The sequence below is a fragment of the Excalfactoria chinensis genome, chromosome 2 (genome assembly GCF_039878825.1).
Source record: "Excalfactoria chinensis isolate bCotChi1 chromosome 2, bCotChi1.hap2, whole genome shotgun sequence".
Taxonomy (NCBI): domain Eukaryota; kingdom Metazoa; phylum Chordata; class Aves; order Galliformes; family Phasianidae; genus Excalfactoria; species Excalfactoria chinensis.
The window spans coordinates 33,926,916-33,954,458 of record NC_092826.1 but is presented as its reverse complement, the minus strand read 5'-3'; the positions used below and the strand labels follow the sequence as shown (position 1 = coordinate 33,954,458).

General features: G+C 39.3%; 1 protein-coding gene across 2 annotated transcripts in view; it reads left to right on the top strand.

Annotated features, from left to right (window-relative positions):
* The window catches only part of NKAIN3 (sodium/potassium transporting ATPase interacting 3), a 302,386-nt gene extending 295,659 nt beyond the window's left edge, over window positions 1–6,727 (top strand). The window contains exons 6-7 of one of the 2 annotated variants that reach the window (XM_072328621.1): window positions 2,476–2,559; window positions 5,387–5,826. In XM_072328621.1, the coding sequence (XP_072184722.1) occupies window positions 2,476–2,559; window positions 5,387–5,400 (98 nt within the window). In that variant the 3' untranslated portion in view covers window positions 5,401–5,826. Of the gene's footprint in view, window positions 1–2,475; window positions 2,560–5,386 lie in introns of both variants that reach the window. The other variant, XM_072328620.1, reaches the window with a different exon arrangement.
* Window positions 6,728–27,543: the final 20,816 nt, after the last annotated feature.

Below are 27,543 nucleotides of genomic sequence, written 5' to 3'. Positions count from 1 at the left end.
TTTCAAGACCCATTGATTACTATTGTCTTCTGTAAATAAAAGCAAGCAGCTTCTAGCCTTCCCATGTCCTGGACAGGGGATAGCTGGAAGTGCCATCAATTCTAGACATCATTTTGAAGGCTTACCCTCATTTATAAAAAGGGGAGGCAACCATCAAGACGATCTAAGCTGTTCTAGAACAAGTGACTGCAGGATCTTTTAGGCATTGTGTTATATCACTGCTTTACTCATACTCTGCATCTCCCTCCAGACACACTTAGAATGTAACAGCTTTGAAAGGAGAAATCAGTAATATAACAATGGGCTTACAAGCCATGGCTGCTGTTTGCACAGGATCTGCAAGAAGGTCAGAGGAATATTGCCAGAGAAGCTGAATTCCAGATGAGAGGTTGGGAAGGGAGAAAGGAAGTTTTCAGATCTCTGATTCTTCTCCCTTACCTTCAAAAAAGAAAGGAAATTTCAACTGGCATATGGATGAATACTCTGCATTAATAGTAGTAAGGCATACCTATATGTCCTCTGTCTACAAAAGAATAGCCCTCAGAGTTATTGATGACAGTGGATACACCTTCTTCAGCTAGGGGCATGTTGCATTTTTCTCACTCAGGCAGATTATGACAACTGCTCTTCTGATATGGCCCATGAGTGAATGAACACCATTTTAATGGACTACCCATAGTGGGCAACCAGCACAGATTTGCACTTCCAAGCTCAGCAGTCAGTGAACTCTAAAAAAACATTTCATACTGTCCCTGAAGCATCCAGCATAACTGCAAAACTGAGGTGACACAAGGAGAGAAAAATTCTCTGGGAATACAGATCATGTTATGCAGCCAGCTGCTGATAAAATAACTGGTTTCTGCTGTAGCCTGCTATTATCTGTGGGGTGCTAAAAAAATCCTCCCCTCAGGATTTTAAGTTTCTCTCTGCATGACTGTAGTTAATGACTGGACTCTATGGGTGTTCCATGCTTAGTGACTGAATATCCCTGCTGATAACATGTTGGTCTTTTAATAAATTAATAAATAAAGGCATAGAATTATAGAATTTTATGGAAGAAAAAAAAAAAAAATGTTTTTTCATTGAACTTACTTCCAGGCAGCTTTCTGAAGTTAATTGTTGTAATCCTGTGACTATACAGCATGTATTATCCATAATCCAGTATTCAGAAAAGAACAAAATCAATTATTCAATATCATCCTTAAAGCAACATTTTCCCTTTGGGACACGTATGCACACATTGCTGCTAACTTGTCTGACTAAACAGAGATATGTGCACATCCGAAAAATTCAGTCAGCATGAAGTTTTATTTAATGTTCATTTGTGACCTTAGTTCTAGGACTCTGCTAGACATAATGCTGAAAATATCTGGTAAAATCTGCCTGAATTCTTAAAATGAAAAGTAGCATACAATTCAAATAACTGGTGATAAATCTTCATGTTAAAGAGCTATCAGCCAAAAAATAGAGTGCATAATGGAAAACATTACGTTCTGTTCTATTGTGTGATAGAGCAGCTCTTGCCTTGAGAATTATCCTCACATGAATTTCAAGTCAAACTTCAGCTTTACTAATGTAAAACATGCCTTGGATTGCAAAAGAGGAAGTCTCAACTAAGCAGATTTGAACATCTTATCTCAAAACTTTTTTGATGGTGCTATTAAATGTGTTCTTTGTCAAAGACGCATCTGTGTTTCCCATCATAAATACATTCTGACTTCATTTCTTTCTCCAGAAGATCTGTCAGTAGAAGAACCAGTTGCTTTGAATTCTCTCTCTGCTTACAGTTGTGTATTGTTCTGCTGACTGCTGAGGGGAGTGATGTGTGATTCTGAAGTGCTGAATTATTTCAGAAACATCCTTGCCAACTCCTTCTGTCACTTTCTTAGAAAAAAAATAATAATAATCCTCAGTAGGAAAATTAAAGAATATTAAACAAACAAACACACAAGCAAACAAACAAAAACCAACTGATTTTTTCCAAAAATGAAGAATTAGCTATGATTTATGTCATATACATAGACATACATACATACACGTTCATTCAGAGAAGATTCTGCTGCTTTTCCATATCCAGCTGCCACCTGTTTATTCTGAACTTGTTTCTACTGTTGCCTTAAGTTCCTGCTAGTCCTTTGGTTTGTGAAAGTTGAGAGGAGGTTAAAGTTTATGAGCTAAACTCTTTACACTGGCTATGTTTTCAAAAGCTTCAAAAGGACTACTCCTACTAATCAGAATCATGAAATATATGCTGAGATTGCCCTAAAACCAAGAAGCTACATTAATGCACTGTGCTATGTGGATCTGAAAGATCTGGAAGCCACAGTATTTTTTTACCTACTTCTGGTACTGCAAACCTGTACACGAGCTTGCTTTTTTTTTTTTTTTTTTTTTTAAATAATTTTTCCATACTTATTTTTCAGTTGACATATTTTCATTTCCATTTGTTCATTTCTGGCACTGTTGTGTTTTCAGTTGATTTTATAGGCGGAATTGACACATACTCCTACCGACAGCCCCCCCAGGAACATGTTGAGTTAAAGCCTGTAAAGCCTGTAGGTAAGGTTCTGGTCCTGTGGACCATGTTAATCCTTCTAACTGGACTGAAAGCTAACCTTCTCCTGACATAATTTTGGCATGAGGTTACTAATAATTTAATTATACTTTAATTAGAACTTAATTAAAAATTAATCCACATAAAACATGCTGGTAAGGTCACTATGTCATTGATGACATATCTACTAAGGAGAGGATTAAGAGATAGTGCCATGTCTGCCATGTTGTGCCTTGGCTTAACACAAGGAGAGTGAAGGATGCTTCCCTGATGACTTTTTAACAAGAAGAGAGCTGATTTATTGCTGATGCTTCATAAATCTTAATGAGATTAACCCACTTATGGAAAAATGGAAGCTTTTGCGTTTGGCCTGCGACTGAAAGAAAAATGTTTGCAGAAAAACTACGTCAGCTTAAAATCTATAGAGTTTTGTAGCAACTTCATTATCTCTTTGTTGTCAGCTATTTGTTCTCACCATGACAATCACAGTTTTCATAGGCATGTCCTACAAAGTAATCTCTGTGTTATCTGATGATAATTTTGGATACACATATTTACATTTTAGTTGAAGTATATTAAAGTACCGAGAGATGTTATCAGTATGTGTATTTTGGAAGAAGATCCGATTGCCTCAAGTAGATGATATTTCATTGTATTACTGGTAAAATAGAAGATATTCTTTTGGAAATTATTCAGTGTATGTAAGTTGTTACCTTGATGCCACCTACCTTTCCATTTACCTCTGGTTCTTTCAAGCTTCTTAAGTGTAGCACCAAATGATTGCAGATAAATGATTGAACCTGATTTAACAACTTATTATATTTTATTTACCAGTGAAGATAATTAAAAAGAGTGTGAAGTTTTTTCCCAGTGTATGCATATATGCATGTCCTGGGAGTCAATTTAAAGAGGCCAATTGATAACAAAGTGCTTTGAGTGGCCACTTGAACTTTGCTTGAGACTATAGTAATATTTGCATGCTTCTAAAATATGTTTTACTCATGCTGAAGCTTTCCATTTATAGGAATAAACATGGACAAGATGTTGTAAAATCGAGTGGATAAATATTGTAGGATTATGAATGCCCCAATATGAGAAAAGCCTTATCTCAGTGTTACAGTAAGGAACATTGCATTAAGACAAAATAAAGGCATTAAGGCATTAATTTAGGCATTAAGACAAAATAAAATAACAAGATGTTTGATGTAGCATTAACTATATCACTATGTTGAAATCTGCATTTACATAACTTTTCATTAGACACTCACTTTAATGCATTTTTGGGGGGAAAAAGTGACAGCAGAAAGGAGTTTTGACCATTCTTAAGATGTTTGAGACTGAAAAGAGTAATTGGTATCTATGAAGAAGAAAGACACAGATACAGTATTTACACCTTCCCATTAAAAATTTTAATCTCTTTAATTTTTAAGCTGATGTGAGGTTAAACGTAAAGCAGTACATGAGCAAAATTAATGTAATTAATGGAGAGAAAAAATATTTTAAGGAAAGAATTATGTATCCATTCCTTCCTTCCTTCAAAAGCTTTTTGTTTTTCTACAAAAGTCACACAACATGAAAATTTGTTCTTTGGTAGCAGATTTAGGTTAAGTTGCTCAAAGGATCTGGGGGATGTTAATGAGCTTGCAGTACTGAAAATAAATAGCATCTTCCCATTTCCCACATATGAAACAAACAGAAGTAGAATGTTTTCCTTGAACCATGGAGTTTCAATTAAAATAAGTGGAAGGCAGAAGGGACAACAAAGGGAGTGGGAAAAATTGTTATGTTCTTTTTGAGTCACATGACATATAGGCTGTAAAGAAGATTGTTGTGTCTTCAGTTTTGTTTGCTTCAAACACAATATCAACAACCAGGTCACTTGACACTAATTAAAGTTTTATCTATGTACTGCTAGATGGAAAATAGAGAAGCACAAGAAAAGGAAAAAGGAAAACAGAACATTGCATTTCGATTTCGTTTGAGTTTCTTCATTTTTATCAATGTTTTGAAGAAGTTAAAATTGTTGCATTTTGGCTTTCACTTTTTTTTTTTTTTTTTTTTTTTTTTTTTTTTTAATCATTATTAGTGATTTTCCAAAGTTACATTTTGCATGAGCATCATTTCTGCTTGGGTGAGTAGATCTGATCTAGTGCTATTCTAGTTGTAGGCAACCCTGTCTGGACATACACTGAATCCATAATTCCAAAGGAGAAATTGCATTACTAGAACTGTTGCTAGCTTGTGAGATTCACAAAGTGTCTGAGAAACTGTCAACTGAGGGGTTACTGCTCTGGCAGTTCTGTGTCCTGCCCAGTTCATATCTTCTCTTGAGAGTCTGACTACCAGGAAAGCACTGTGAAAGGCCATTGCAGAATTTCCAAGCATGAGCACATGGCTTACAGGCAGATGTGAGAACACATATATTCAGCAGGTACATGAATGTGTGCGTCCAGCTCAAAAGTGCGTTTGTCATCAGATGAAAATCCATAACCTAGTGAACATATATCATACGCTGCTAAACACTGCTAAAATATATTATACTGGAAAGAGTCTATTGTTATATGCACTTCCAGCGTTTTTCATCACCAGCAATATTGTTCCCCACATTTTTTGCTTTTCTGGTATGCATAATGCAAACCTACCTCTTCATATCCAGCTACTCATTCTTGACCTTTTATGTGAGTCTTACAGCTGAGGAAGTTAGTGACTGGACTATCTGATTCATTAGTTACTAACCTGTCAGCTGTTATGAATGTACATCTCAAAAACGAGAAGAAGCATAGGACAGGCTTTCATTTGTAAATAATTCATATGTTTTGTGGTTTTTTTTAGGTCGAACTAAGTAACAAATGTTCGCTCAAGACTTCTGCTGTTGTAGCTGAAGAAAAGGATGTTAAAAGACCGACCTTGCGACTCATTGTTCTGGAAGAAACGCATCGTCCGTTTCTCACGGCGTGTGGATTGTTCTTCCCACAGGCTCAGTGTCATTATCAGCGTTGTTATTTGGTAGATCCTTGTAGATGATCTTGAATTTTTGAATGATTTACTTATATGGACACTTGTAAATTGTAAATTTTTTCTTTTTTAATTTTAATATTTTTACAGCATTTAATGTTAAGGCATGAAAACAAAACCTGTGAAATTTATGAGAAGGATGTATCTTTCTCAAGGAAGTTGGTATTTTTTATCTGATAGAATCATACTGTGCCTGGTAAAAATCATGTCAATAAACAATGATTTGGACTCCGAAAAATACGCAGGAGTTAAATCCTAATGGTGCAAAGGAGCTCATTTCCATGCTGTATTTTGAAATTCACAGTGTCCACTCCTTGGTTTTTTTGAACTGCTGTATGCAGTAGGGATAGACTCTATGACTCTGCTTGACCAAGATTTTCCAGTACTAGTGTACTTATCTAATTATTGCAATTCATATATGGCTTCTTCTCCCTCCCTAATCTCTTTTACTCTGAGCCTATCAACATTAGCTGTCTCTGATTCAAAGAGAAATAAAATGACCACACCATCTGTGGATGTCAGTCACGAGAAACCCTTAATTCCAGGGTTCTTTAGGTGTCTGTGATTTGCACACTTTTAAACCTTTTTCCTCCCTTCTCCCAGGAAGAAGCCAAGCATGAATGTACAGTATAAGGCAGCACCTTCAGCCTTAGAAGCCTCTGGGAAATAATTTTGCTCCTTATTTAAAAGTAAACAAGCAATTCTGAATATGTGTACAAAAATTTGTAAAGTTATTTGTAAATACTTCTAGGCAAAGAACATGTATGTAACTGTTGTATTTTGTTTTCTATTCTGTCACCACTAGCATAAAGTGATACACAAAAGCTACTTTATTTGGGAAACTGTTAGTCTTTTTACTGGAACTCTGTGTTTCTTTCTTCTTGATTACTGTTAAAAATACCATGCACAGTTTTACATGCCAGAGTTACATCTCTCCATGTAATGTGCCTCAGTATCAGCATAAATTTCACCAGGGTTTGGGGGCCATTTCCCTTTTTGTGTTTTCTCATTTTGTATTTTCTTAGATGGAATTGTCATGAAAAACATTCATTCTGATATGCGTATCTCTCTCTTTCCACTCAAAGCTGAGCTAAGGTCCACTAAGTTCCTTCATAAATTTCCCGAATAGTCTTCAGCTAGTAAATTGCATTCCAACAGCTTTCAGATTCACAGTTTGTTGTTTCCTCTTGAAGCTTGTCTATCCTGTCTTTTCCAGTCTGAGCAGATGTGAAATAGATGAAGACTTGCTTTGATTCTTTCCCTTAGAAAGTCAGTTTGTGTTAATTAATGATATGAACTTAATGAGACTGTTAATACAGTCTATCATTTTTAGGTAGAAAGGCTTTTGTGGTTCATCCACTTGTTTCCCAGTTAGTTGAATCAAAAACCTCACCATCTTTGGGGAAATCATCAACTGAACATGGATTAACCTTCCCTTCCAGTATGAAGTGTTAAGACAAAGTCAACAATAACAACTGAATAGAACTCTTCCTTAGTATTCTTAGGGCTCAATATACCTCAAACAGTAAGTGTTTTTGTGTAAGGTCGGACTGTGCCAAAACCAGGAATGCTGCACATGAAAATAATGCCATCTGTCATCATGTATTTGAATGTTTCTGATATGCTATTTTCTCATATTTTCTAGAATATTGCAAATTAAGAGATTTGTCCTGTCTTGAAGACTTCATCTGCGTGAAAAAAAGCTAGTATAAATAATATCAGTTTTGAGGCTTCATGAAGAGGAGATGATGTGAATTTCTTTGTAGTTGCCGTATTCTAATAAGGAAAAAAACATTTTTATCTACTTACGTAAAATGTTACTTTTGCTTAGCACAAAAGATTGTTTCATTTCTTTGTACGATACCTTAAACAATGACACTGTCCATTCAGCCAGTGCCTGCAGCCTTCTGAGTTTGAGATGGCTCCAGAATTTTGGAGACTGGCAAATCTGAGTGTTGTTCAGAGCCAAATGGCTTTCAGGAGCTGCCTTGTTTCTCCATTTCAGAGAGTTCACAGTGTGGGCATCTAGTATTGATTCCAGTGATCAATGCATTTCACATATGGGCTTTGCATTTCAGCATTAACTTTGTGATATTAATTGTTATGGGCTGATAGATAAGAGGCTTCCAAGTGAATCCAGTTCTACCATGAGGACCAGAGAGGAGAAAAGGAAAGGAGTACTGATGGAGTACTACATCCCCATCATTTGCACGCTTTCTCCTTCAGAGCAGAATACACCTATTCTGACAGAGATTTAGAAGCATATATTTATTTTCCTACGAATACAGACATATCTGCTGGATCATGTTTTACAAATTTCTCTGGATATACCTCTTTCCTGGCTTTCTGTTGAACCTTCAGATTTTCATCTTATTAATGAAGAGCCGTGGGCATGTCACAAAAATTCTGCAAAGACAGAACCTGACTGCTCTTCTGTCTATCTGAAGTATTGATCACTTTTTAGATGGAGAGCACAAACGAGAATATTACAAGTAAGCTCAAAATCTTGGAATCCTTACTAATACGGCAAGTTTCCCATCTGTCTCACTTAATGAACAGAACAACCCTAATTGAGTGGAATTTGTCTTCATTAGAACAAGCAAAAATGGACACTGCAGTGCCGAGGAAAACTGTCTTTCTTTTCTAAATTGAGACACAAAAAAAAATAGTAACTAGAAATCTGTAAGTGTTGGGAAAAACAATCTTGAGAATAATAAATGAATTGAGTGTTGATTGCTATGTCATCCAATGCAGTATACATACTGGCTGAAGTTATGGAAGTCTTGAGAAATAACGCTATTCTAATACATATGCTTTCAGCAAGGTGTTAGGTGACTCCCAGATCAGCCAGAGACATAAGAAATAACTGCTGACTTTCTAAATAAGCTTGGATATTTTTGTTAAATTTAAATGTAACATGCAGTTCAGGGAATGGCTGCATTTTCACTGCAAAAGAGAGTTTGCTCCTAAAATTTCAGAGCAGACGATCAGTTGGTATAAGCTGTCCTTTGGTGGAATTTGTGTACCATACTATAACAATTTATAACAGCTGGAAGATTTGTCCTTCAGCCTTTCAGATCTTTTTTCCTTCCTGCAAATCTCTGGCTAATTCAAGTTCACAGATAATTAGATTTGCAATGGTACTTTTTCTGATAATGAAACTGGACACGTGACTGCAAAAAGATGGTGCTACATATTCAGTAAGGATTGGACCGGCTACAAACAGAGTTTTAAAAAAGCAGTTGATGTTTTTAGGACCTGAAACAGGAAATGTACGAAGAAATGTTTATGAACAGATCTTAATATGACTGATAAGCCAAGAAGGCCAACTGTATCCTGGGCTGCATCAAAAGAGGGGTGGCCAGAAAGGTGAGTTATGTGATTGATCCCCTCTACTCTGCCCTTGTGATACCCCATCTGGAGTACTCTGTCCAGGCCTGGGACTGCTGCAACAACAGAAAGATACAGAGCTGTTGGAGTGGGTCACAAGAGGAGGAGCCACAAAGATGTTAGCGGAGGGCCACAGAGATGATCAGAGGGCTGGAGCACCTCTCCTTTGAAGAAAGGCAGAGGGAGCTAGGCTTGTTCAACTTGGAGAAGAGAAGGCTGCAGGGAGACCGCATTGTGGCCTTCCATTATGTGAAGAGAGCTTATAAATAGGAGGGAATTTTACCTGGTTTTATTTAACATCTGCTTTCTTTCAGTAGTGCAGTAAATATTATTAAGAAGATGGTATTTACTGTATATTATTAAAATATTACAGTTTGAACCTAGAGGTATGAGCACGTCACAAAAACGTTTCATTACTAAAACCCTGGGGCAATGCATTTGGGTTACACAAAAGGATTTAGTCCTTCCCAAAGAATGGCAGATTTTCCCAAAACTATTAGGGGCATTTGTTTATTTTAGACAGCTTTTAGTGCAAGCTTTCTTTGTTCTTCACAGCTGCCATGCAGGGATCTGCTCTATGTATGAGTCTTTGGGTCTTCGGTTTCCTCTCACCATCCAGTCACCAACCTGAGTATAGCAGAAACTCCACTGCCTCCATGCCCCACATGGCTGGTGTGGCATTTTTCATACTGGCAACTGCTCTGTGCATCCAGCTGTCTGCCTGCCTTTCATGTGGGGATTATCTGATTTTAAAAAAGCCAGCCCAGCAATCTATCAAGTTCACTTAACAGCCTTTGACAGCGGCAAACAAAAATTGACATCCCAAACTAATTGGCCTGCCTCCTTGTAGAATCAGTCTCATCTAGTTTAATTATAACAAATTACAACTTAGGAGCTCTTTTGTACACTGAAGAGGTTTCCTTTCAAATTGGTAGAATGTTCCTTCCATCCAAAACTTCAACATCTGCAAGCTGTTTTGGAGTGTATTTTGTTTTTTGGTTGGCTTTTTTTTTTTACCCCCTTCAAATAAATTCAGCTCTTATCCACTGTGCTAAACATCTTGTTAGAATCTGATTCTTTAGTGCCTGAGATGGCGATGATGCTATGTAATTTCTGGTCTGAACATCAGAGTGGCTGCACTGTATCCTGAGGTACCATTTGAGGAATAATGGGGTATCTCTGCATAGCATGGAGGATGCCCTCATCCATACAGCTGTGAAGGAGTGCTCTTTGTCCTCTATCCAGGAAACCAACTATCTCTAAAGCATAACTGGGGATAAGCTTGAAAGATTAATTAATTTACACCAGAAGAAGATCACAAATTTTATGGACAATCAAAGGATTCAGATCTGTGCTATTTCCTATCAAGTTCACTGCTGCAGGATTTGTCCTTTAGAACTGTGCTTGTATTATATTCTGGTGATCTGCTTGCAGCACCCCAGAGCATCCCTGATCACCTTTGTGTACCAATAGCCTTCTACTTCACTGTAATGTGTCACAAGGTTTTCCAGGCCTCTAAGTAGTTTCTTAGCAGCTAAGGACAGAAATCTGGTTTTTACTGCTTGTTTTTCAGCATTTATGTGTAAGATCTTCTTCCCCCTCCCCCCCCCCAGGTTGGTAGGTAATAGCTGATAAATGATGGTTTCTTGCCATAATTTCAATTTCTTTCATAAAAGTCATAATTCAAATGTTTTTCTTTGATTTTAAACAAATTAAGTATCTGGATTTATTCCTGCCTCTCCATGAGTGCCTGCTCATCAGCCATGCTACACAGTCTTGCACATGATAGCATTGTGGCATAGCTGCTATGGCACGGTCTATTGCCTTTCAAAACCAGCAGCAGACTCTGATGATAGTCTCACTAAATGGCATCCATGCATAAATAATACTGGGAAAGCAAAAAGCATTCTCCTTGCTTGGCTTATTCCCATGGAATCTAATATCACAGCTTTAAACTTTCTGTGTTGGGTTTTTTTTTCCCTATTTATTTCACACCAGCCTTATGCAAGCGTTATCAAGAAACTCAGGTGAGTCCATGACAAGCAGACTCACTGAGATTGAATTACAAGTTATCTGAACGTGACTTCAAGAGTAGTATACTCTTTTTATCCACGGTATTGTGTATCTGCCCAATTAGTAGAGCATCATATTCAAGGAAGGATTACAACATTTCCTAAAACATCACATAATTGGAATGGGAACAGTACTACATGTGAGCAAACAAATCTGCTCCCTGCATTGGTCCATATTGTTCAATAAAATGTCACTAGGGTGTTTTTATCCCTCTTTGTCTGCATAGCCATAAACAGAAGAGCAAGCGGGTGTAAAGACCCAAGTGCTAAGGCAGATGAAAGCCAGAAACTTTGTTTAAACAACCTTGGTTTGATATTCACAATCTACACATCAATATGTTGTTTCTTCTCCGCAAGTAAAGCTGTCTGGCTTAAAGGTTGCAGAGGGATTCTCAGGTATGTGATGACCAATACTTCTATGCCACTCTTACACATACATATTCACACTTGTATTTTTGGTTTATGAGGGCTGTACAATTAAAATAAGTCTGTTTGATCTGAAGATTTGAGCAGTTGTATCTACCCTGCTGTAGGGAGTGTTCCTCTGAGAGACCAAAATTACTCCAAAAGAAATCGTAGCCTGCCCACGCCTAGGATTCATCCTGGCTATCAGCTCTAGAGGGCGCCCGTAGGAATCCAGAGCTTAGGGAGGAGGAATCAGTCCCGGCAGCCACAACAAGATCCCAGCCCTAGGCTATATGGTGTGCACCAGCCTGCTGGGAAACAGCACTGGGAGCTCCACAGAAGTCCTCCCTTTCTTTGCTGGGAGCTAGATTTAACTGCATACAAACCCAGGCCCTGAGCTGTGTTGTGCTTGTCCCTGGCCAGGGACCTGCTGACCCTGACTGCTTCCCAAAGTGCTTAGTCCAGCCCAGGGCTTCCCAGTACAAGAGACACAGAGGGTCCAGTAAAGGACCATGAAGATGATGAAGGGACAGAAACATTTCTTCTGTGAGAAAAGGCTGAGAGAACTGGAACTGCTTGGCCTGTAGTAGAGGAGGTTGAAGGGGTTCTCATCAGTGTCTGTATGTACCTGAGGGGAGAGGTACAGAGAAGACAAACACAGCCTTTGCTCAGTCATGCCCAGTGTCAGGAGAAGGGGCAGTGGGCACAAACTACTTTCTGAACACCAGGCAGCACTTCTGTGCTGTGTGTTTGATGGAGCTCTGGCACAGGCTACTTAGAGGCTGTGTAGTCTTGTCCTTGGATCTCTTCAAAAGTCTCCTGTATGTGGGACTGGGCACCTTGTTCTGCTGTCCCTGTTTGGTCAGGAGTTGTGCCAGATCTCTTCCAACACTAGCCATTCTGTGATTCTGTGATCTGAATCACTAACACTTGCTCCCAGCTCTGCCTCAGACCTGACTTATCATAATCATTTTTTCTGGTGCCCTCTGAATGGTACCACTGTTCACACTGAGCACAAGGGGTCAGGGCCCACCACCTGCAGCTCCTAGTTTGCCTTCCCTCACTAATCGTATTTCTCCCACTTCCCCTAACAGAATTATGTCACACCTTTGTTCTGGCCCCAACTCTTCCACACTTCCCCTCTTCACTCTGTGGGTTGGGAAGGGGACCCTTGTTATTTGACTGTGTAAAGTATCCTCCACTGACACCATAAGATGCTGCAGTGATGAAAATGAGACAGTTAGACTATGCTAGTTGGGGATGAAAGACCTTGGCATGTAGCTCATTTGTTGATCTGTGATTTGCCAGGTGTTTCCCAAACCTGCCAAAAGGCTTTGTGTGCCCTCTTCTCATTGGTGACAGGTGACAGGATGAGAGGAAATAACAGACTCAAGTTGCGTGAGGGTGAGTTTAGGTTGGATATCAGGAAAAAATTCTTTACTGAAAGGGTTGTTAAGCACTGGAATAGGCTCCCCAGGGAGGTGGTTGAGTCACCATCCCTGGATGTGTTTAAAAAGCATTTGGATGCAGTGCTCAGGAGCATGATTTAGCGGAGGGTTGTTAGGGTAGTATGGTTAGGTCATGGTTGGATTTGATGATCTTGAAAATCTTTTCCAACCTGAGCAATTCTATGATTCCATGATTCTATGATTCTATAGATTTTATTTAGGATTAGAAAATACTTGGCCATCTTTCCTCAGGCAAACAAATATATAAAGCTGTGTTCAAGAGATGAGTTTATGATGCACATTTGATGACAAACACTAAACCCATGTGCAAGTGCACATAAAGATACTGTCTTTATGACAGATGAATATATTATCTTTATGTGCTCTTATAAAGATGTTATCATACTAATTTAGATTTAATCTTGTTAAGGGTGCCATGTGTTGGGAAACAATTTGACTCAGAAGCGTGATTAACAGATGCATGAAAAGTATCTGATTTAAAAGACATTCCCATGACTCTGTCCAGTCAGTAAGAAATTAAACCATTAAACCTCTGACTATTCTTAACCCACCAAATCTATTTCATATTGCAAGAATCAAAAGGGAAAATCAAAAATAGAGAGATAGCCCTGCAAAGGAAGAGAGATCTAGGAAAAGAAATAAATCAGTCTTACAAAAGGGAACTTGCTAAAAGCAAAATAGGTAGTAAAAGTAGGGGAAAATGGGGGTAAAATAATATATATATATATATATATATATTTAACATCATCAGGACTATTTGATAGAATGAAAATCCCCTCACACATATGCACACAAGCAGGTACCTTTACCATTGCTTTTATCATACTGCAGGGTTTCAGAAGTCCTGACCGGCTTTACAGTCTTTTATCATTAAAATTTAATATGCCTAGGACTATGGATTCAAAGGAGTATTAAAAGCTATTATTTAACTGTTATTCTGCTGTGCCCATCATGCCACCTCATGGTTTGTGGTAGAAATACCATGCTCAAGACTGGTATTTCAAAAATGTAGCACTAGAGGAAAAATAATAGCGCATCTACTATATTATTGAATAGTCACAAGCGCCAGAGACCAACCAATGGGAAGTGCTAATATGCAGTTATTGAATTATATATTATATGTAAGGACAAAACACCATAAAGCACACCTCCTTTTAGCAGTTGAATTTGCTGTTTTATTGCAAATGTATTGCTAACATAATGTTTAACCGAAATCTGACTTGTTAGTACCCCAAAGACAGCTTCTTCTGTGAAACAACATTCCCATGTTTGCCTGCTTTAGGTAGGTTAGCTGGAAACACACAGTTATCATTCCCAGAAAGTATAATTTCTTGCCAGTACCAGGCAATAATATTCACTTACTTCTGGGTAACTAACACAAAATTCCAGTCCTGGTTGTGGGTAATATACATCTAAATGTCAGGTATCAATTTCAGATTGACCTAAAATTCTTACCTCAAGAAAAGCCCAAAAGCTCAGGAGACTGTGATTTACACTTTGGCCAAAAATTCATAATACACCAATGACAACTGGATTATATTTTTACATTGGCACAAATTATACACTGAAATAGAAAATGAAGCCAGGAGAATTGATGGGCCTGCAGCATACAGTTTGTTAGATCTTGCCGAGCCTGTCAGCTACACTGAAATCATTTGTTAAAAGCCATCATTTGGACCCAGGAATGTGCAGGAATAGATTCATTTCACTTGAGTTTATGGATTTTTATGAGAAACTTTGAAATTTGGAAGCCCAGTCAAGTGACATGGTAATCAAGCTCTTCATTTGGGTATTTCAATCCCATGCAGGAACAAGCCTGAGAAACATGAACCAAATATATTTTCAAATCCATCCTTTTTTTCTTTTGCAATTTTACAATAAAGCACTCTCAGCTTCAGACAGTTCAGAGAATGGTCAACTCCTGAATACCTGAGGAAATCTAAATAGACCAAAAGCTTATTTAAATGAAAACATTTATTAGACAGGCACGCATGTTTCTCTTTGATAACTGGAAATGAGGTGTCAAAAATGTAAATCTCTTTTCTATGACCTAGTTAAGTAAAAACCGGATACCCAGTCCAGAACACATGAGAAATGACTGCATAGCTGAAAACAGTTCCTCCTTTTTCCATCATAGAGATGAAAGGATAGAGAAACCTTACTTGGTTTTCTTTCTTTTTATAAAAAAGACTTTTAGGTTAATGATGCAAAAGTGAATGTGGACTTGAGGAACATTTTGCACTTTGAAATTCAGTTTTTGTTTTTAGCTATTAGAAAAAGGGTGTGTGCCTTGCTTTTGATGCATTTTGATCCAGAGAGAATGAAAAATTATCAGTTTTCTTATGTCTAGATGGCCTGCAGATGGGTTCTTTCTCCTTTTTGCAGTGAATGCACTTGATGGATCAGCGATCAGCTGTACAAAATTATTTACACATTTATAGATTGCCTTCATTTTTCTGCCTTGCCAAATTTTATGTTCCCAAAAGATTCCTTACTGTTCAAATAAATTAAATTGTTAGCATGATCAGGAAAAAAAGGAAAAGAAAAGCTGTTAATAGTTACTGATTAACAAAATACAGAAAGGCAACTATGCCGCTTTATATATTTGCTATGAAAAAATATCTAACCACCTAAAGCTCTTTCTGGGGATTGTTTAAACAAAAAGAAAATGTGACATAATTAGTCAGAATTTGGGAGGGAAATAGAAAAGTTATAAGCTGTGTGCTCTTCCCCTGATTCCAGTTTCTGGGATAAATTTGTCCATCTATGTATAACAGGATAACACATTGCAATAATTTCTCCTTGACTCTGAGATTCTTTCCTTCCATCCAATAGAACCATTACAACTCTGTACAACTGAGTTTCTTCTTCCAAAATTGCATGTAGATGACTTCCTGGCACTGGCTGAAACATACACCCAAAAGCTTTCTTCTGATAACACTCACCTCCTTCAGATCTTCAGAGTGACTGATGAAAACTTGCCTGGACCAACACATTAGTAAATAATGTTGTGTAGATATTTCTTTGTCCTCTTGTAGAAGAATGAAGACCCAGCTTCCTTAGTGGATGTGGCCACTTACTGAAATTTAATGCAAATGTTAATTCAGGTCCAAGCTTTACAAGGAAACAAAGAAGAAAGTGCAGCCCTTCTCTCGTTATGCTAGGAGGCTGTGCAGCAAGAGTGCTTTGTTTGCAACAGAAACTTCAAGGGAATGGAGGACGCTCTGGGTTTTTCTGAAGAACACTGCCTGCCAGTGAGACCTCAACATAATGGCTCAAACTGCACTTGTAGCTGTGACGCAGAGTCCTGCTCTGAGACTTGGACTGTCATGTTTAAACTCCTGTTACAGCATTCCTCTGTAAAAGGAGAATAGCAATAATTATGTAGCACTTGTTCGCAGAAACAATATTTTATTCATATTTGGCTTATTTAATGTAGTGAAGCCACTGACTGCAAAATACGATGTTTGTTTAACAGCTATACCAGTAGCTTCCAGGTCACCTTCTGAGTTTCCATTGAGTCCATGTGGGAATTGCTATGTAATTGCACTGAGAAAGTTGTTAGCAAAGTCTAACCTGAACCATGTTTACAAAACAGGCCTGAACCTTGTTCACCAAGCAAACCTGTGCAGGCATCTGCCTCTTCCCATTGTTTCCACTTCTCCGAAGCCAATCTGATAAGGGAACGCCTAAGGTCTACCCACTGCTATGTTTATGTATAAAGTCACAGCAGCTGCCTTGACCTTGTATTACCCTGTGTAGGATAAACTTAGGTAGAATTTTGGGCCTCAAGCAACACTGTTGGTCAAACCAACACTGTTGTGTAAATGACACTGACCCCTTGGCAAGGTTGTGAGCCAGCCGGCTGGTTCTACAGTCCGTGACTGGCCTGGACTGGGAGAAAGCACAGGCCAGAGACTACTCCTAGTAATCATTATGGATGGATACACCCAAGTTTTAGGAGCCTGTGGATTAGCTGTGCTGGGGCATTCAAAAAAATAAAAATAAAATAGAGCATTTTATTTTCTGCACAGTGTGACCCCAGTGGCAGCTGTCCACATCTAGCTGAACAGGTGCTCTGTCAACTAAGTGCTCATAGGGGCAAGCATGGTTGTGGTATCGCCACCGTGTTGCAAAGCTTCTGTGCTTGGAACACACACAAGTCTGACCACCAGATCCCATGGCAGGAGCAGAAGGCCCACAACATCCTTAGGGCTCCTATCCCTTCAGCCATAATGGACATGACTTGCAGAGAGTCTTTGTATGTGACAACAGTTATTGAATTTTGGCTACGCTCAGTGTGTGTGGAAGGCTCACAGGCCATAAGGTCTCCCTTGCCTTTTCTTGAACACTTTTTCTTCCCTTTACATACATAAATTCTGAGGAGTACATCAGAGAAGAATACCTAAGAATTCTTCCCTCCATATTCAGTGAGTGGAAGCAATTTAGAATAAAGACTTTAGTCATCAAAATGTTAACTTCAAGGGCTGTGCAAGGAACAAAGCCCAACAGAAGAAAAAGTACTAGCAGGAAACTAATGGAGAGAGAGGGATTTTTAACTCATTGTTTAGATTTTTGATGCCTGTGTTTCAAGGTGTGTTATGAGGGTCTGCAGTCTGACAGTGGTGTTGACCGCCTTTATATAAAAGGGGAAGGTACTTGTACTTTATTAAATATGAGGATTATATATAAAAGACTGTGCCACTTTCTTCACTCACAACTTTAATAATTGTTCTTTACAGACAGACTGAAGGACTTTAGTTATCAAGAGCTACACATGAAAGCATATTACTGCAGTGCATGGCATTTTCTTTTTCATTTTCATCTGGATAAATTAATCAAGCATACCTAAATTCAGGAACTAAGAATAACATGTCATTTATGATACTGGGTTTTATCTTATGTCCCTTTTTCCCACAAGGGAAAAGAGAGAAGTGAAAAACAACAACAGTGAAACCACTTCTGAGGAATGCACTAAGAGACACAAAGAGAATTGTGCTTCTTTGTAAATCCTATTGAACACTGAAAAAAATGCATGAAAATGTAACTAGGAAATCTGAAAGTCTTCCGACATTGCCTTCACTTTGGTATTCATTTAAAAGGTAACTGTGCCACAATAATTCATGTTGTCGTTGACACACCATGAGGTCCTACTGCCCTCACCAGAACTTCTTGTTTTAGTCTCTTGTTTTTGCTGGGCATGTTTTGTGCAGGGTTGCAGCCACTACTACAAGGATGAGTCCTTCCTCCCCATTCAGAAATTACACTTGTTGGGCACAATTTTGATTATCATCTGAGGACTCATGATCCGTATTTCTAACAATGTCATAATCTTTTGGGGAATATGAACTGTCACTTGCAGTGAGTGATAGCTTTGATCAGGCTATCAGATTAAGGCTATTTAGTGCGAATACACAGGCTGTTAATACAGTAAATCTTAAATCCAGTGTCACTAGGCATGTACAACTCAGACACAGCATGTTTTATGCTGTGTAACACTCACTTATTTCAGCAACCCGGCAGACAGCTCTCGGTCTTTGGAACTGGCTCCACTGACAGTAATAAAGATGATTACCAGTGATCGCAGCCATAGAAATAGCTGAGTTAGTGCTTGCTGAAGTGACAGTAGCCTGTTCCTCATGTACACTCAGTGCTCTGCATCACAGTACTCTTGGTTTAGTGTCTGCATTCTGTACATTAAATGGGTAAGATGTGATTTCTATTATTTGATACCTTTTACTCATTCTCAGCTGCATAGGAAACTAAAGGGCCATTAGGAGTGAAGAGACAGAAAATAAAGTGAAATATATTGAAATTATGTCTTCTTGTTGATTCCTCTGCACTGACAGTGGGCTGTGGTGCTGTGTTCCATGCAAATACCAGGACCCAAAGAGTGAGGCTGCTGTGTGACCAATAGCACGCTGTGTTAACATCACTGCACTCCTCTACTGTGTCCCTGTGAGAAGCAGGGAGGAGGGAGAGATGTACAAGTCTCATGGATCAAAAGGGAAAAATACAGGGAAAATATGAGTGTGTGAAATACACGTGGACCCAGTGAGACATTTGGATAGTTTCCACAGATGTTCTTTTCCATCCAACAGGTCCAGCAGCTGCCCATCCACTCTTTCACCTCTTCAGGTGCATCTAGCTCACTCCACCTCACTTTTTGGCCATTCCTGCAGTGTGAATGGGAAATGCTGGTGAAGGTAAGGAGCAGCCCAAGTCATCACAGGATTGAGCTGAAAATTGGCTGCATGCATCACAGCTGAAAAGCCTCACATTTCAATCTCACCTTTCAGCTGAGGGTTGTGAAATCTGTGCTGTTTGGCACAAGAGCTGTCCGTCCAATGCAGATGAGGGTACTGACTGTGGGAGGGCCCCACTGGGGCCGTACTTGCAGGCCCTAAGCAGTAGATCAGCTGCCACCTTATTTCTGATGAAGGAATTCTTCTAAATTCCACTGTGTGATGATGCCTGGCACAGTGAAATACTGCCTTGCCTGCCAGAGTGATACTTCCCTCCTATTTTTTTTTCTCACAGGGGACTTGGAGAGACCATGGAATTGGTGCCCCTCAGTAGGTAGTGTAAGGACTATTCCACTTGGGTTTGGCTTTCTCACAGTGTTTTGATGGTAGTATTATCAGCACTGATGGTCAGATGGTAGTTACCTACACAATATGGGGGGGTTCATCCTGTCCTGATTTGTCAGGCTGAGAAGAAATCATTGGCAAAGATCTACATCCTTCAGATTTTGCAGTCCAGTGACTGAAGTCTGCAGGTATTTGTTTGAATTGACAGTAAAAGTCAACCAGTAAGTCAAATTTCTGAAGTAATTCATTATGTTAACTGACTGCAACTGCCACGTCTTGCTTCTGTTAGCATCCAGGACCTAAGGGCTAGTTTCTTTGATGGCACTGATGTATTCCTTCTCATTTCCATATGTCTGCTGTATTACTGAAGTTGCCTTAACAAATCCCAGCATGCTTGTTACTGCGCAATGGCTTCCAGCTGGCAAAAGACATAGCAGGAAGAAAAAGAAAATGCCAGCAGGGGAAGAGAGGCAGCTCACCACCAGTCAAATAGCAGGCCTGGCCGAAGCCAGTCCATGGTGGTCATACTCCCATATCTCCTTGTAGATCTAATTGTGTCTGGGAAGAGCTTTTTGGCTCTGTTTGTCCTTACAGGAGGGAAATGGGCTGTTCTAAGACATGGTACTGGGGAGTGTGATAGCAAGGATAGAGCACGCAGTCAAAGTGAGCAGCTTGGAAGTTTGCTGAGGTGAAGCCTTCCTCAGGCTGCCTAGGTTGCAAGTCAGCAGACAAGGTTGTATATTTCTTCTCAGACTCTCCATATGCCTTCAGACTCTTACTCTTACTGTCAATCCTGGACAACGACATTCAGCATCCAGCAAGTTTAGCTTTGTAGTCCATTGGCTGAGCAAGGGCCCCATCTCCAGGTGGAGATATCTGCAATGCACTGAGGAAATAAGATCAGTGAGAAGGACCCATCCTGGCAGCAGAGCTTCAGACAGGGTTATTTGGTACCAAAGCAGTCTGTAGCTTAACTTAATCATTAGATCAAAATAGAGCTGCTGCAGACAAAAGAGAAAAGAAGATTGGGCCATAATCAGAAGTGTCTAGAAAGCATGAGGTTTTTCTACTGGAAAATTTCATGAGCAAATTTCCATAGTTAATGGCATCAAATGAGAATGCTTTGCAGATGCATATTATAGCAAGGCTCAGTAAATGTGAGAACAGCAGATGGCTTATATACATCTGAAGAGTTTTTTAATATTTAACAAATAAATGAAGATTGGAGAGGAGTGTCAGTCACACATCTTGTTGCATGTCTAATCAGGCAGCTGAGACGTCCCAAATTTTAATTGTCTCAAATTTTTAGTACTCCAAACTAATTTCAGATCACGTAAATGAAGCTCTTTAATTTTTCTTGACTGGTTTGAAGTATTGGTATCTGGATTATAATTTATTGGTAAGTTCTATAGGACACAGAGAACAAGACAACTACCTAAAATCCTGATACTCATTAAAGTATGAGATCATGTTTCTTTTTAATTACTTCTCATGTAATTAATCATCCATCTGTTTGGATTATATTCTTCAGTACTACAGTCATGAGTTTAAAAACATGCAATGAATTCATGGCAAGCTTAGCAGGAAGCTCTGTTAGAAGAATAAAAATGATGTTCGGTGCTGATTTAAAAGCTGCTGCACTGTCCATAAGAAAAATGACCATTTATCCCTTCATTTACCATCTGGGGTCATCCGTCTTTTAACTAAGTGCTGAATATAACCATAAAGTTCTATTATTTTATTTTACTTCATTTCATTTATTATTATTATTATTATTATTATTATTTTATTTTATTTTCCTCACAATAATGGCACTGTATAAAAACACTCTCACTCTTCAACATGGGGGCAACTGGTACCAAGAGAGATCTACTTTGTGACACCCATAGCAGAAAGTAGGCTCATTAGGGACACAAAGGCTTTGTTAGCAAAGTCACTACAGGGATGAGTACTCCAGAGAAGTGCCCAAGAGGTTTACTGTGACCACCACCATCCTTTTCCAGCCAAACAAACATAGGGCAGCAGTAGGGAAGCTTGGCTGCTCCTAGGAGGGAAATCCATGCCTGGGAGGATGGGGAGGTTGCCATGCCTGAAAACCTGGCTGTTCACCTCTTCATAGATCATGGGAAAGACAGCAAATTGAAATAGAAAGCAGGAGGGTGCTAAAAGCCTCAGAAGAATCACTATAAAGCACTGCTACGCTGTCAAAGTCCAAGCAGCAGCAAAAAAAAATCCCGTCTGTTTGAACAACAAAATATTTGTGAATATAAAACTTTTAGTTGTGCTGTATAGGGGTTAGATTTCTCTCCCATGGAAAACTAAGGAAGACAGAACATTATCTGGAACTTCATGACCTTCTGAATATCACATTAAACCCTTTACATCATTCATAATGAATGGCGTAAACATAAGGCATGTTTTGTGCATTCATCTGCAGTCATTGGCATGGCGCTGTTGAAAAGAGACTATTGGGCTTCCTCTGCATATTGGAAGGTGAAAATCTCCTAAGCTGTTTTAGTGCATTGTAACAGATCAGGTGTGGTTTGTGAAACGTGTCAAACTCAATCTACCACGTCATTTGTATTTTCCACCTACGAAATCCTGTGGTCAGACTGACACAGACAAACAAATGGCAGAATAAAGCATCGCTGGATTTGATCACAAGTCAGTCCAAGATTTTGGTCATACAGCTGATGTGCACTGAACACCTGGCAAGGCAAGGAGGGGTTCCTCATATAACCATCACCATCTGCACTGAGACTTTGTAGGGACTATTGCTAAAAGGCTTGTTTTTTAAACCAGCCTAGGCTGCCTTCGGTGAATCACTTGGAGACTCCCAGTAAGACCTGCTGTTCAAACAGGTGTCATTAGTTGATTTACTATTTCCCACTCCTATGTGATAAAATGCAGCTTTTTTCTTTTTCCAAGTTAAATTACTGTATAAATATATATTTTCATTTGCACCATAATTATTCCCCACTTGCTGCCCTAAGGTGCAGCTAAAAGCCACAGTACATCCACAGTGCAAGTTTCACTTCTTTTTCAGCTAAAACAATTGGAAATCAGTCTAGACTCGTTTATTTCACTTGTCTCAGAACTCCTGGATGTGGAAAGTGATGAAGAAACTGCTGATTCTGAGTGGGTTTCTTAGGGAAGCTTTGCAAACACAACGAAAAGAGAGCAAGAGCATTGATAGATAAGGCTGAAACTGCATGAGTATGAATGAGTATAGATTTCTTATTTGAAAACAAAACAGACAATGAGGTTCCTCAGATTACTTCCTTTTCCCATGAGAGTACAAAATATTGTAGTTAGTTAGATTTGTTTGTGAGGTTGCAGGTGGTTCCAAATAAAGGTGAAAATGCAATGAAGCCTTGAAGTATTGAAAGGAATAATTCCATCCAAGGCAAAAAAATTAGTCTGGCCAAACTGCTTGGAGTACATTGTCCACTGTGAAAAGAAAGACCTGTGTATCCTTGCAGACAACAGGTTGGGCATGAGCTGGCTGTGTGTCCTTGTGTCCAAGAAATCAGTGATAGCCTACGGTGTATCAAAAAGAGTGGCCAGAAGGTAGAGGGAGATGTTCTTCCTGCTCTACTCTGCCCCAGTGACTGTGTCCAGTTCTGGGCTGCCCAGTTCAAGGAAGACAAGGAGATTCTAGAGAGAGAGACAGAGAGGGTTACAAAGATGATGGGACATCATCTGGAACATCTTTCTTGTGAGAAAAGCCTGAAAGAGTTGGGACTGGTCAACCTGGAAAGAACGAGGGGGAATTTCATCAATGCTTAGACATATCTAAAGGGTAGGAGTCAAGTGGATGGGGTCTGACACTTTTCAGTGCTGCCCAGTGGCAGGAAAGGGGCAATGGGCACAGACTGGAACACAGACCTTACAGTTCAGTGATTCTACCAGGGACTCTGGAAAATCTCAGAAACTGTCTGTAAACTATTAACTGCACTTTGTGCCTCTTCAGTAATATTCCTGTTCTAAAAAAGTCTCAGTGTCTTTTGAAAAAGTAGATCCTTAGGGGTTCTCTCAGTGCCAAAACTGCTTAGTGAATCCCTGGGAAGCACAGATATGGAAAGTTGAAATTTCACAGTCAGAAGTTAAACTCTAGGGTTGAGGAAGGTGATTACAAGCTGTTTATCGTCATGCCCCCAAAAAGCCATGGGGAGAAACTAATTTCCTAATGTGTTCCTAGCTAGAAAATTATCATTTTAGGCTTTCTCTCACTGTCAGTGTCTTCAAGAACATTATAAGAAATTGTATGTAATCACAAAAAGCTTCTGTTGTTCTTGGAAGGCTATAGGTTAATAGTACTCAGTCCAGTTCTTTGATGATGTAAAGCTACAATTCCTAGAATTTACTTGTTTGAGTTTTGCGTTTTGTTAGCTTTTCTCATTTACAGAAAGCTCACTTGCAAGGGATGTTTGTTTCACTGTTTTTCTGAGCAACACAAAGAAGGACTATGGATTCTTTAGCTTAAGTTTGGAACAAACACCTTGTTCAAAAGAGCTCTTTCAAGTAGTGACATATTTTTTTTCATACGGTCTGCACTTCTTGGGTGAAATGTTCTTTAAATTTTTGGTTATATAAGAACTTACGGAGAAAGCTGGTTCTTAAAACATACTGTCTCTATTATGAAGCTGTTGTAAACATTATGAGGAAGTGATGAAACCTAGAATAGTATCCTGATCAACAGATGGCCCTGGGTAGGATATTCTTCACTATTTGTCCTATAAATAAGAACTGTTGTGTGAAAAAGACCTGCCCTGGGGAAAGACATAAGGCTAACAAGGGAAGGTAATCAATCACTGCACAGTATCTGTCAATCTGTCTTCATGTAAGCACTCAAACCAAAATAATCTGAACACACATTTAGAAACCTTATTGGGATTTGAAAGCTAGCCAAGTCACATTGCTTCTCTAATAGCACCACCAGTAGATACATGTAAGTAAACTCCACTGAAGGAAAAAAACAAACTAACAAAAAAAGAAACCCAAAAACCAAAACCAAAAGATGAATTTAAACAAATTACCTAATTGCTATGATGAAAGAAACTGTGAGAACTTTTTGTGTATATCCTCTCACCCCAAACACAAACATTCCCATGTATGCATTTGTATGTCATTTCAGCTGTGTAATTACACATTTTTTTTTCTCTTTCCCCAGGATTCACTTCATAAAATGGTAATGTAGGGATAACAAACAACTAGGAACCCATTCATGTCCATTTTACTTGCTCTTTCAAAATGTCCCCATACTTATCTCATTGTTTAAAGAAAAGAAATAACATCTGCAGCAGGCAGATTTTTTTATGAAAAACTGCACAGAATCCCAGTATCTTTCAATACCTTTTTGCTGAGTGGCATCTGCTGCAATGAATAAAGCTGCACTAAGGATGAATTGTCCCTGTCTACTCAGCTCTATTCCCCCTCTACTTGGATACCGTGAGGCTTCACCTGGCGTGCTGAGTCTAGGCCTTAGGCCCCCAGCACAAGAGAGACGTGGAGCTCTGGGAATGGGTCCAGAGGAAGGCTGCTAAGGTGATCAGAGGGCTGAAGTACCTCTCCTATGAGGGAAGGTTGAGGGAACTGGGCTTGTTTAGCTTGGAGAAGGCTCAAGGGAGACCTCATTGTGGCTTTCCAGTACTTGGAGGGAGTGTATAAACAGGAGGGGGAACAGCTGTTTACAGGTGGATAGGTGAATAGTGATAGGACAAGGGGAAACGGTTTTAAACTAAGACAGGAGAGGTTTAGGCTAGATATTAGGAGGAAGTTTTTCACACAGAGGGTGGTGACGCACTGGAACAGGTTGCCCAAGGAGGTTGTGGATGCCCCCATCCCTGGAGGCATTCAAGGCCAGGCCGGGCAGCCTGGTCTGTTGGCTGGTGACCCTGCACATAGCAGGGGGGTTGAAACCAGATGATCATTGTGGTCCTTTTCAACCCAGGCCATTCTATGATTCTATGAACTGAAAAGTTAAAAATTAGCCCAAAAACAAGCTAGCCAGCATTAAAGTGGGAAGAGGGTCACAAACAGCTCCTCTCAGCTTTGAATTCATGGTCTTGCTGGGGAATTTTGCACAGCCAGCAAGTTCAGAAAGGGTGGTTTGTAGATTTTGTTTATATTGGTTGCATTTTTACTTGGTGCATTTGTTCTCCCAGAAAGCAACTTGTGGGTTAGGATCTTACTCTTTTGATCCATATTTAGATTATCTATTCTGGATGTTTCTTCCCTGTAATATTTTCCTTGCCTGACCAAACTGGTCTCTGGCCTCCAAGGCAAAAGTTTTCTGAGCTCAGGTTCTCGGAGATTTCTGTTTAAACTCTTATGGTTTGCATGAGTTCATTTCTTATTCATAGAAAAGAGAGAACCAAGACAGATTCAGGAGCTTTAGTGAAGAAAATAAATATAAATATAAAAATAGGGATCTCATTCCAGTCATCTCCAGATAACACTCAAATATTTTCAATATTTACTGGAATTATGACTTAAACCCAGCTCAGTTCCTCTTCTCCTGCCCTGCTAATCTGGCCAGTCATGCCTGTCTTATTCTGTCTACTCATCTTCCCTCACATGCTCAATATCCTGGTGCATATGTAGATACCACAGTAAGAATCCTATTTAACAAAACTCGGCTTCCCATACACCATCATACCTGATTAAGAAATGGCAAATGAACAACTGGTTTACGTGGGCCATCTCGTGGTAGAAGTGGAATACTACATTGTACAATACATTTCAAACTTCCTTCTGAAAGATGTTTCAATATGATTTGTCAGACACACGGTTACTCTGCTGACCATTGGTTTTCTGCAGTAAGCAAGATGATTAAGCTCACAAGCCATATGCTGAATAAACTGAGAATATGGCCACAGATTCCTTTTCTTCTCTCAAGAATTAATCTTGAAAAGTACAAGTCAGAGTTTCTGAAAAATGAAACGATGTTGTAAATCACTGAGAGCAGAAAAAATAGGGTCTACTGAAAGGTCTTAAGGAGAACTTTAAGCCTTCTGTTGGATGGGCAGCAAAAAATTCTGGATCCCTACACCTCTATTTTTGACTGGAAAAGGTATTTTAAGGAATAAACAGAAACCCTCATTTCACTGAATTCCACAGACAGCAGCTACTCTGTTTATATCTCTGGAGTTTCAGGGCTGTGAGAACACCCTCCAGCTCTGTAAGCCCCTCTCACCTTCACAGTGGTTGGGCTGTCCATGCAACACCAGCTCTGACATCGTGCTTATGGAACGAACCTGCTGCAGAAAGTCTGTGCAAGAAAGATAATTAGCAGCCTTGGAGAAAGTTTCTGTGTCTTGGCTCAGCAGACGAGTTTAAGTGTATCTAAGCTCAGGCCTTGGGCCCTGTTGGAGCTGTGCTGTAGGTATGCCTGTGCATTGCCATAGAACTCACTTGTCCTGATGCTGACTTGATGATGTAACTTACTGGCTTGAACCTGAACATATCCGGTCACTACAGACCTGTCTAGCAGCCATCAGATTGAGGATGACCGTGGCTGTTGTTACCAGGCTTCTTTCGCTTTTCTTACTCACTTTCCTCGAAAGGAAGTCACCATCCTGCCAGCTTTTCTGTCATAGCTGGTGGGGCAGCCCTTTTCCTTTCTTTATTCATAGGCAATGATCTACAACAGAAACATTCAGCTTGGATCACATAAATAACTGCCTTATCTACTTCCAGTGAAAACTAACCTTCAATGTTGTTCCATCACTTGCATTTTACACAGCTCAACCAACAGTTTCAGCATTCCCTCATTTGCCTCCAGTGTGATTATCATCCAGTCACCAGTAAGCAAAAGAGTAAGTTCTTGGACTGAAAGTTAGCCATCACACCTAGCAGCTTTGTGAATGTACATAGGTATTATATAGCATATGAGCAGCAGTTCTACAGAAATGAAGTGACTTCAGAAATTCTGTAGATATGGAGGTAAATATTCTCATCCTACTCTAGTTATAGTGCCAAGTGGCAGAAGGAAACAGAGATTGATGGCTGCATACTTTCTAGGACTAACTTACCATAGACAGCTT